The 12466-nt window shown below is 38.1% G+C and overlaps 1 protein-coding gene across 1 annotated transcript in view; it reads left to right on the top strand.

Moving 5' to 3' along the window:
* The window catches only part of agmo (alkylglycerol monooxygenase), a 135062-nt gene that overhangs the window by 74151 nt on the left and 48445 nt on the right, over window positions 1–12466 (top strand). The window contains 1 exon segment of the mRNA NM_001011313.1: window positions 11062–11128. Within this exon segment, the coding sequence (NP_001011313.1) occupies window positions 11062–11128 (67 nt within the window).

Here is a 12466-nt window from a genome sequence, read left to right as displayed (position 1 = left end):
ATTGTAAATTACCCTTTTTGTTCTCTAGCATTTATGCTTTTCAGTAGTGAAGAGCGAATTTGTCCCATTTCGCTTTGCGAAACAGCTAAAAATTTGCGAAATGTGAGAACCGTGTGACCTTTTTGACGTGCTCAACTTTTTTTGACATGGCTGCACCTCTTTTGACATGACGGTGAATTTTTCGCAGCAAAATTTTGCAAAAGTTTTGCCAAACAATTGTGTCAATGGCAAAATGCTGATTTCATTGCAAATCCATGCCTGGTGAATTTGCCCATCACTATTTATTAGTATCATGTTAACCCTAAGCAAACTGAATCTATTTGTTCTTGTCTGGTAATACCTATAAAAGTCATCCAAAGAAAATAATTTTAAAGCTTTCTATGAATGGAGATTTTCAAGCCTTAAATGTTCTTTTTCTAAGCTCACCTCGGTTCTCTCTTTACTTATACATACTGTATCTGTCATTTGTTTCGCTGATTCTGGAGCTCACAAAATACAATCAGTGGGTGTTGCGGGATGCCCTTAAAGCTTGCACTCTTTTACTATAACGTGCATGGTGTGCAAATCTGAAGCCCTCCAGCTATTCATAAATTTAAACTCTCAAGAGCCCTGGGAAGTGATATGAAAATATTTATAGTATGACTAACACAGGGCAATAGGCAGGGGCATGAATAGATGCTGAGAAAGTCGGAAATCTTCAGAAATCTTTTGGGAGATACTGACATGACCATTGGACAACAATGTTTAAATCATTCTACTGTGCTTTAACCTATATTTACCTATTACTTATAGGCAATTCTTAGCTATTCTTGAATTCTAAATCTAAAGAGCCTTGGGAAGTAATTTGAAAATACTTACAGTACGACTAACACAGAGGAACACAGCAATCTTGGGGAGATACATGACAGTTGGACATGTATTTAAATTATGCCAATAAGCTATGCTTATCCTTTGTAATTGGATAGAAAACTGGCTGAAGGATAGAGTACAAAGAGTGGTGGTAAATGGAACATTTTCTAATTGGGCCAGTGTGGTTAGTGGAGTACCGCAGGGGTCAGTCCTTGGTCCCTTGCTTTTTAACTTGTTTATTAATGACCTGGAGGTGGGCATAGACAGTACTGTTTCTATTTTTGCTGATGACACTAAATTGTGCAAAACTATAAGTTCCATGCAGGATGCTGCCGCTTTGCAGAGCGATTTGACAAAATTGGAAAACTGGGCAGCAAACTAGAAAATGAGGTTCAATGTTGATAAGTGCAAAGTTATGCACTTTGGTAGGAATAATATAAACGCGAACTATCTACTGAATGGTAGTGTGTTGGGGGTTTCCTTAATGGAGAAGGATCTAGGGGTTTTTGTAGATCACAAGTTGTCTAATTCCAGGCAGTGTCATTCTGTGGCTACTACAGCAAATAAAGTGCTGTCTTGTATAAAAAAGGGCATTGACTCAAGGGATGAGAACATATTTTTGCCGCTTTATAGGTCCCTGGTAAGGCCTCACCTTGAGTATGCGGTGCAGTTTTGGGCTCCAGTCCTTAAGAAGGATATTAATGAGCTGGAGAGAGTGCAGAGACGTGCAACTAAACTGGTAAAGGGGATGGAAGATTTAAGCTATGAGGTTAGACTGTCGAGGTTGGGGTTGTTTTCTCTGGAAAAGAGGCGCTTGCGAGGGGACATGATTACTCTGTACAAGTACATTAGAGGGGATTATAGGCAGTTGGGGGATGTTCTTTTTTCCCATAAAAACAATCAACGCACCAGAGATCACCCCTATAGATTAGAGGAACGGAGCTTCCATTTGAAGCAGCGTAGGTGGTTTTTCACGGTGAGGGCAGTGAGGTTGGGGAATGCCCTTCCTAGTGATGTGGTAATGGCAGATTCTGTTAATGCCTTTAAGAGGGGCCTGGATGAGTTTTTGAACAAGCAGAATATCCAAGGCTATTGTGATATCGACTCCCTATCGACTCCTACTTACCTGCTTGTTAAGAAGGTAAGTACTTTGGAAGGGTATTTTTTGGAATGCAGGATGCTCCTCAGAGCTGAGTGGTGTCTACAAACACAATGAGATAACATCAGCATCCTCTTTACAGTTACACATTGCACACAGGTTCAATATGTAGGGCAATGTTGAAAAACATGCATTTCTGCATTATATATATTTCATATTCATCACTAATAAATAAAACTGACGCATCACTATATATTTTATAGGAATGTGTCGGTATCGCTTTAATGCCAGTCTGGGATCAGGTGCATAGGGAGCTAGAAAGGCCCTATTGCTGCATAGAAGGCACCCCTAAATACGAGCCATATGTTGTGCTGGAAACCTGGTAGCCTCTAAGACTACCAGATCTAAATGAAGAGTATCAGGAAGGTAGACACCAGGAGAGGGCCAAGTAGCCTTGGAATCCTTGCACTGATTTACTATGATAAAATACTTGTGAAATGTGTGCATTAATGAGAACTAAAGTTTATTTGCAAGACCCTGTGAACTCTAGTTTATGCTATTGTAAATTTTTAACTGCAAATCTCATTTTCCTTGTAACAGTGGTGTGTGCCCTAAAGGGTTAATTTGCCCATTACTAATAAAGGTATTAGTACCCATGGTACACCACGTTACACATATGCTATTTGGTCTAATAAAATGTTAAAATTAAAGCCCTTAATTCATAAATTGCAAGCTGCTTTGAGCTTCCCCCCCTCTGGAGTCAGATATTATTATAAGATGACTGACTGCTTCAACGTGTTTTATTTCCTATCTTAAAATATTTTCATTTTGGTGTATACTGTAGAAATTTGGCTACCTCTATGTTACATGCTTACTGAAGTAGAAAACTGCCTCATCAGATAGAAAAACAGTTGGCATGGTATAAATCAGGATATCCGAAGCATTACAGTGTGTAAAACTGGGGAAATAGCCATTAATCCCACTTGTTCTTCTGCTACCCAGAATCCCTGTAGAGACTTTACATAGAAAATACGACCACAAACGCCATCTGTGTAAATATTTTGACATGGCGTCTTAAATTTAACACAACAGTTCTTGTGTGCAGCGCTATGCTTTTTATTGCTTAACTAGCTCAATATTTATGTCAGAACAAATAAAAATACAGGAATCAAAGGTCTGTGCGCACATAAACTTTGAAACTAGTTGCAATACAAAATATGGTCACATTCATGTTGTTGCCCTATAAAGCAAAGAAAGCATTCTTTCAAACAGTATCATGGCTACAATCTAAAAAGTGTATAAAATACTGCACTGAACTGGACTAAATAATAGGGGCTAGGGGCCTTTTCTATGTAAGTTTTACTTTACCTTTACTGAGTACACCCCATTTGTGGCTAAATTATCAAATGTTGCACCCGGCTTGCCTCCTGTGGCAGCTCAGGGATACCAGGTAATATACCCATTTATCCTGCATGCCAGCACACTACTGGGGCTTATTTATAAAAAAAATGGACAAATTTGGAGCAACTTTGGAGCAAAATTTGCAGTAACCCATAGCAACCAATCAGTAATTACATTTTCCAGCTAGTTGCAGCTATAACAATAAAAGCAGACTTCTGACTGGTTGCCATGGGTTATTGTCCAGGTGCAAATTCGCCCAGTGTTTATAAATGACCCTACAAGTTACTGACAAAAAATACAAGGGCCCACTCCCAACCCCCACAGAGGCCCCCAACACCCTCCGAACCCCTCCCCCGAGGGTCCCTTGATCCACGGTGGATCGTGGGAGCGTCCTGGGGAGTTTTCTGGTGCTCTGGTGGCCCAGTCCGACACTGATTTTTGTACTGTTAGTGGCTACTAATTGATTGATTCAAAAGTGTCTCATAAAAATTGTACTCCATGAAGCTCTCCATTGATATATAATGTATAAGGAATATGAATACAAAAAGCTGCAATTATCCAGTAAAACAATGGCATAGATTTTATTTTAATAAGTATGCAGTGACATGCCCAACTAATTTACCAATATGTGAATCTATCCCTATGTATATTAATTAGATAGATAGGGATAGATGATAGATAGATAAATAGAAAGAAAATAGATATTCTTTAATATCTCTCAATCATATTGACATAAAGGTGTTCAGAAAAAGACATAGAACTACACGAAACACTGCCAATTAATTGCCATGAAATGCTGTGTAAAAGTATACCTTTATAAAGTTGCTTAATGATTAGTAAGTGAATATGTAGCTGAGTGTGAAATGTTGGCATAAAAAGAGGTGTTAGCTTAAAAAAAAAGCTCAGTACAAACTGCCACTGAATGTCACGGCTGCTTACACAGTATTATATGCCAGAAATTCTTTCCTGCCTGAATTTGTCCCATTGATTTCAGTGGCTTATGCCAGGTCTGGAGTGATGTAAAATTATGACATTACTTTTGTTTTTTAAGCAGCTTTATAAAAATGGTGTTTCAAAAGTTGACAATAATTTGTGTTGTCCCAGCAGTCAAAATACTATTGCTCTGTGAGGCTACAATTTTATTATTTTTGGTACATTTTATTTATCTTTCTATTCAGGCCTTTCCTATTCATAATCCAGTCTCCCATTCACACCACAGCTTGGTTGCTAGGGAAATTTGGACCCTAGCAAACACAGAGCCATTGAAATTCCAAACTGGAATTCAACAAAGCAAATTCAAAAACCACAAGTAATAACAAAATTGCAAATTCTTTTAGAATTTTGCAGCCCGCTCTTCTTCAGCATTTCTAGTCATTCATAGATGAATGCTTTTGTTGTTACCGCAAATTTACATGAAATGGCGCAGTATTAATAGTTCACTTGCAAGAAACTACATAAAAACCACATTTGTGCTGAAACTCACAAAGTACAAATTATGGTTCAAAAACTCTAAGGTCTGATATTTATTAAGTGCAAAAACAGAAAACTCATATGTAAAACTTTGGCAGCTAAAAGTTTGTGAGTTTATGTAGAAGTCAATAGGAGTTGCCCTAGGCAAAGTCAAGCCATAGTTGTATGTATGTATATCTTTATGTATAAAGCGCTACTTATGTACGCAGCGCTGTACAGTAGAATTCATTAATACAGACAGGGGGTTAAAGATAATGGATAAATACAAAAGATAATGGATAAATACAAAGTACAACAATAAATACAATAAATACAAGGTGCAGTTGCAATAAGAGTCAGAAACACAAGATGAAGGAGGTCCCTGCCCCGTAGAGCTTACAATCTATATGGGAGGGGTAACTAACAGACACAAATGGGCAAATGTAAGTGCTATAGGTCAGTTTCAATCAGTTTATTTGTAAACTTGAAAAATTGGAAGTAGTCAAGTTTTTTTATATTAATATTAATAAATAAGCAAGCATTTTAGGTTTTTTTTATTTGAGAGAAAAACTCTCAAATTCACAAACTTGAAAATTGATAAATTAGCCCATTAGACTGCATTAACCTAGCAACACCTGAGTCTGCTTAAACAAATTCAGTGAGAGCTGAGACCTTGAATGAGACATATTATAAGGTCAGCTGCTGCTGACTGAGTTGATAGCAATGCCATCTGACCTACATACTAATCACCACGACCATTCACTTGCACCCACACTCATAATTAGCCTACGTTCCAGCTGACAACCTGCTACTGCTATAATTTACATTTTTAACAAATTAGTGATGAGAGAGATAAAGTCAACACTTTCCTGAATAGCTTTCTGTACATATTGACACATTCTGCACGCCTGCCAGCCTCTTCTTCTTCCGGAACACTTGACAAATATAAGGCCAACTTCATGGATATGCTGAGAGATTCTTTTTTTCATTGAAGCACTATAACTCTTAAATATCTGGACGTGTGTCTTTGTCAGTTCTGGTGCAGCAGCAAAGAGGCTAGTGAGAACATTTGAGAAGCAGGACTTTGAAGATGAAGACATACAAACTGAGCAGCTGCTGATTCTGATTGCCCAGAAATATAAGGTCCCAGGCTTGCCCAGTAATCAAGACGAGAACTGTTATGAACCCTACTAACACCCACACTTGTCAGCACCACCTGTTTCATGTTTTACCCTTGTATGTGATATTAAAGGGAGGTTTACAAACTGGACACTGCTTTATTTTTAATGTTCAATATTGCTTTAGCTTTAAAGCTACATGCATAGATACATAAAGTATAAAAAGTGTATTGATAGTACTGCAGTTAAACAACATATAATTGTACAGGTATGGGATGCCTTATTCAGAAACTTGTTATTCAGAAAGCTCAGAATTTCCTTTCTCTCTGTTATAATTAAACACCACTTGATCCTTGATTACAGTAAAGGCTTTATAGACTATGCCTGATCCTCACAATATAATCAGAAATTTGCTGATATGGGTATCTGGCAGTCATAGTTTTTCTTCAGAACTTTAGAGAAGCCTACATCAATTACCAGACACTATGGCTTATTTACCACCACAAGTTCAGTGGGAAACTTGTACTTTCCCCCCAGTGATTTGTGCATAAAACCACTGTCATTAAAGCTACTTCTGTACAGCTGCACTCAGCACCACTTAGGCCTTCCTACTTGTTCTGATCCAGGTCCTGCTGCACCTGTTGACAAGGGACCAGGCACCTATTGACACAGTACACCTCCTGGTCAGGCAGTAGCCCCAGGGACCCCACAGTGCCCTGCTACAATTACGGCAGCACAATTGCACCAAAGAATAGGGTGTACATGTCACTCCCACATCAAACACTAGAAATTATGCAAACTTTAGAAATAGTTGGCACAACTGCAACCGATTTGCTAAAAAATGTGTGTGCAGTTGTGTTAATTAAGGCAAAACAGGAGTAGTTGCACCAGGTGCAGGCCCGGATTTGTGGAAAGGCCACAAAGGCCCGGGCCTAGAGCGGCAGAATTGTACGGGCGGCAGAAATTTACTGGTGGCATGCCGCCCCGCCGCAACGGAATTTTTGACTTTTGCTCCCATACGGAGCAATGGGGACCTCTCCCCACTGCTCCGTATGGGAGTTTAAATGTATGGTATGCACATGCATGCTCGCACTCTCTGCCGCGGCTGGGGGTTCACTAGTTCGCGCATGCAAACTAGTTGAGGGGAGGGGCGACCAGCGGGGGCGGCGACCAGCGGGGGCGGCCTAGGGGCGCCCGGAACATGAATCCAGCGCTGACCAGGTGCAGCGCAATTGCATCAGATTCAAAGCTCCTTCCAAACCACACTGACGTTGGAATACGGGGGAAAAAACATGGCGATTGTACTCAAAATTGCACTTTACTTAAGACATAAATGAGCCATAATGAGTTAACCCTAAAAGAAGTTATGTGACCTGACCTTGGCTGTAGATGCATTTGTTAGTGTGGATTGCTAGCATTAAAGCCTCCACAAGGCATTTCTGACATTTTCTACATTAATAAGAATAAGAATGTAAGAATGTGTCTTGTACAGAATGAGAACAGTACGTCCTAATGCTAACTGCTAGGGATATGCTGATCTTAAAAGATAACATTTAGTAAATCCCACCTTTTCCCTCTTGCATTGATTTATTTGTCCAGTGACTGTAACAATTTTCAACACATGGTGACTTGCACGAGTCTTCTACAAGAACCGACTTAACATACTTTTCATACAGTCTACTACTACACTTGTTTAAATGCCCAGTTAAATGTTGGATTAGGTTTCTTAAAGGGTCTCCTGGCTCAACCCTCTCTGAAATTAAAGAGAACCATAATTCCTTATGCTCTTTTCTGTTCCACATGATGCCTGTCTGTAACAAAGGTGTACAGATCAGATTGTACAAGATTGTCAAGGCTTACTATGACCCGCTTTCTGCTATATAGTTATGAGAGTTAGATATTGAAGATTTAAACTCATCTACTTACTAATGAATTTGCTCTCTGTGTATGCACAACGTTTGAAGACCAATGCAAATACTTCAGTCAAAGCATCAAGCAAACCATAAATGAATTATTCAAGGCAGAAGATCCAAATATTCATATTGGAAAGTAGTTGCCACTACTAGATAGGCAAGACTATAACTGTGCTCTTTTAGGAACTTCAGGCTTTTTGGACCCTCTAGGCTTGTATAGTATGAACTAATTCAGTTTTTGGATGTGAAGGAAATACTTTGGTGTCATTTTGTATTCTTGTGAATCTCTATGGCTGTAATGTACTAACCAAGATAAATATCTCTGGAACCTATAGCTAATCTAAGCTATAGGTTTACGTGTTAAGGTCCCCATACACGAGGCGATTTCACTCGTTGTGCGACAAGCGATTATGTCGACAAACGATCGTATGGCGATTGGGTTTCCAATAGATATGCCATCCACGGGCAACGATAATTTGCAAAAGATTTCATCGTATCATTATCGTACAATACGTACGATCGTACATCTACGTACGATCCAATGTCGTGGCGGAAGCGGTGTTTATTTATTTATGTTTGTTGACTTCCGCTGCTGGCAATCATGACATGCACAGAGAACAATCGTTCGAAGACAAATGTCTGACACTCACACCAACTGGCAGATTTTATCGTTAAACGACTAAAATTTTTAAACCTGGCCGATTGATTTTGGGGACGATAATGTCGGGTTGATTAGTGGGCCGGCGATCATTCGCACACCATCAACTATACGATAACTTAACAATAGTATCAGATCGTTCGGGAATTGGTCGTTTGACAGTAAAAAATCGGCCCGTGTATGGGGGCCTTTAGTCATTCTAATTTTTTATACCATTAAAAAAACACAGCTGATTGGTTCACCTGGGTGACCATTTTCCTTGGGATTCTAACCACTTGGAAGTTTTGGGATTAATATAACTTTTTGTTTAAACTTATGTAAATGTTCCTGTTGCCTTTTTTTGGTTTCCTGTACTAAATATTATACTCTGTAAGAGCTGGAATCAGTTACCATGTACAGTTATAATCCGGGTTTATCTGGCATCACTACCTGTGGAAAAGTTTGTAGTGAAGTAATAAATAAACAAACTGTATTAGTACTATTATCTCTGTCTGCATGTATTAGGTCTATATAAATATATATATATATATATATATATATATATATATATTACTGCATACAGAAATGTCTGTGTGTATATGTATGTGTGTGTTTCTGTCTCTCTGTGATTGGGACTGGTCTCTTGAAAGGCCCAATATAAATACAGATTTCTGCTATTTTTCATTTTTCACAATTTTCCTCTTAGGCCAATTCAGTTATATTGTCTACACTACACTTATGGTACTCTGATTTAAGAGTTTTTTATTCAAGTAAAATAACAATCATAGCTTGGCAGATTTGTTTTGGCAGTTCAATTAAGGGGAAATATACAGTAAATCTATATTCAATCTGCGCTGCTATACATTACTAATGGATGTTTAATTTTAACCAATACTACCTTCTCCTCACTCCCTCTGGAATCAGCACTGTTGGTTTAAAAGAGGTACTAAGCAATGTATAAACATGCCCCACCCTTCCCCAATTTGTTGCCTTTGTCTCAGGTTTACAGACAAGAAAGGATTTAGTATTCAAGGACTCTTAGGCTGATGCCCCACGGAGCAAGTTAGTTGCCCATGTTAGATCATCGCAGGCAACTAACTACTTCAAAAATACCTTTCCAGAGGCAACGATAGAAGTCACGGGTGGCAAAGCCTTTCCAACACTTCGGTTTTCCTAAGTCGCCTGCAGGAGAAAACTTTGTCACGGGCGTCTAACATGCTCTGTGGGACATCAACCTTAACTGGGAAGAGTAATGTGATTAAATAATCTCTCTTCTCACATCTTTTGCTTGTCTATGGGAAACACTGTAATTCTTGTTTTAATTGTGTGATGGAAGTTCTAAAACTCTGCTTTAAGAGTGTAATCAATCAACTGAAAGAATCCTAGAAAAATAGCATAAGCTCAATTGGTTCACTTGCCTGACTTATAACTGTAGCCAACCCTTTCTGCAGGGGACTGGGCAAATATAACCCCATTCACATGGCAGTCTGTTACTTTTTGGGAAAAAGCCCTATAATTCAGATAATTCATTAAAACCAAGGAATATGGGAATTCATTTAAGCAATCACTATATGGTAAATGTTTCTTTTCAAGTGTTAATAATAACAAAGCTTCCTTGGAATGGGTTAAGAACTTTTTTTTATGACAGGGGAGAGTTACAGTGCATTGGTAATATCTTGTAGGGGCACCTGACACAAGTTAAGTCATTCTATAATCAATCAAAATCCAGAACTTTACATCAGTAATATAATAGGCTACTAAAAAATACAGAACTTAAAGTGCTCCAAGAAGGTGCTTGTGTCATTGCCTTTAAGTATAGGTCTGCAGTTAACCTTTCTATCCAAACATCCTGTAGTGCAAAACAGATCCAAGTTCAGCTGTGCCAAAACACTTTTCAAACTTTGATGCAGTGAATCAATCCTTTCACCAAACAAGCCAGCAATTCAGTCTCACTGGAATGAAACTATCCCTTTAAAGTGGAAATCTCAATGTTCCATGGCTTAATCACTACTTTTTAGTTATCCCAATTATAGCTATATACTGTATGTGCCACCTTTCTAGACAGAATAATAGATTATTGACTTCTGCATAATGTTTGAAAGGAAAAAACTCACATGCTTTGGGCACATTCTAGGCAGCAGTATTGCACCATGTATAATACCAACATAGAAATGACCATGTATAATACCAAAATAAAATGAAGTGCTAACTATAGGTATAGATTAATGAATAATGAATACCTCCCCAAAAAGACTGGTTGACATATGTAAGGTAGCTGTCCCCAAACAAAACAACTGTCATCTTACTGCTCTGGTGTTAGTGGGTTTTTATGATAGAAACTTCCATAGCAATTTGCAACCTTAATTTTGGGACTATGTTTAAGTTTCTTTTTTAAACAATTATAAATATTGTGTTTATTTGTTGTTTTTTTTTGCCATATGAAATAAGGTTTCTCTGAACACATTTTAGCCCATATGTTTGCCAAGTGGTTGCCAGCTAACTACTGACAAATTGAGCTCCTGACATCCACATCTAAGTGCACCTTTAGCTAATATAGATTTAGTCTGTAATAAAATATCCTCTTTTTCTTTCTAGTTAATAAACAATCTTGGCCCATTAGAATGGATTCTAAACACTCCAAGTCATCACAGAGTTCATCATGGTATGTCACAAATCTGCACTCATTTTTCTGATAAGAGTCTTTGATAAGACTTTGACTGCATTTACTTGTTACTTGCAGAAGCTTCAGGACCCCTCTTTGTGCCAATGCTTTCCACCATGCTAGAAATCTCTGTCCTGCCACTTCTACTCTTTAGGGGCCTATTTATTACACTGTGTAAAATTAAATAGGGTTGATTCGCTAAAAGGTCGATAAGTTTTATTGCACGCTTTTTTGCGTTAAAATTGCCATGGAAAAAATGCGCAATTCGCTAAAGTATTAACGCATCCGTTAAGTCGCATATCACGTGCGTTAAATTTCGCACTACCGCATGCGTTAATTTGTGCGCCAAAATAATACTAACACACGATTCACAAACACTTAGATGCGCTAAATATCGCATTTGTCTGTGCAAAAATTAACACCTACTTGAGGCAGGCGGTAATTATAGAAAAGTACAGTTAATGAGCTTTTGGCAACACAATATGGACTTTGCAGTGGGATTTATTCAAGTATGTGTTGGCCCTAGAGTGATGCAGCCTCCAGTTTGCAGGGAAATGGGCATTTTCATAAAAGTAGTTTTACTAAAGTAATGCCGTGTATGGCTTATATGGCGTGCATTTTTTCGCACGCGGCGACTATTTATGCGCGATACGTTGATTAGCGTGCATTCCATCAAATACTGCATGAAAATGGTCTTCACAACTTAAATACCGCAAACAGCATCGCGTCTAAATTAACGCAAATATACTTCTAGTGAATCGTGCGTTAAAACACGAAAAATTAGACGCGATAAAATTTTTAACACATGCTATAAATAGCGCTCGTTTTAACGCACTTTAGTGAATCAACCCTAATATGTGTTATTCAGCATTACTGGTGGCGGAAGAAAAACATGTTAAAAAAATACACCATTTTTTAGACGGCAAAACCTGCCAATGTGTGCCACATTTTGTCACTGTTTTTTTACACAACATAATAAATAGACCCCTTAGTATCTCTCCACTGATCCTAAACATCATTCCTGTCTACTTTATCTTCTTGTAAGACATAGCCACTCTTTACTTACCAAATAATAAAACGTGGGATAATGTCTATTAAGGTAACAATGACATATCCATAGAGTGTTAAAGAATTCTAGGTTATTGTAAAATCTTGCAGAGTGAAATCTTCTTATCAAAAATATAAAATGTGATCATAAAGATAGATTGTGTCAAAAGGTAAAATGCTTCAAAGGACCTATTCACAACATTTATCTGCATATTTTAATACATTTGCATTTTCTTGAAATTCACTATTTAAGGCATATACATTGAAGATAGAATGCAGTCTTGAATATAA

This window comes from Xenopus tropicalis, chromosome 6, assembly GCF_000004195.4.
Source record: "Xenopus tropicalis strain Nigerian chromosome 6, UCB_Xtro_10.0, whole genome shotgun sequence".
Taxonomy (NCBI): Eukaryota; Metazoa; Chordata; class Amphibia; order Anura; family Pipidae; genus Xenopus; species Xenopus tropicalis.
This window is presented reverse-complemented; position numbering and strand designations above follow the sequence as displayed.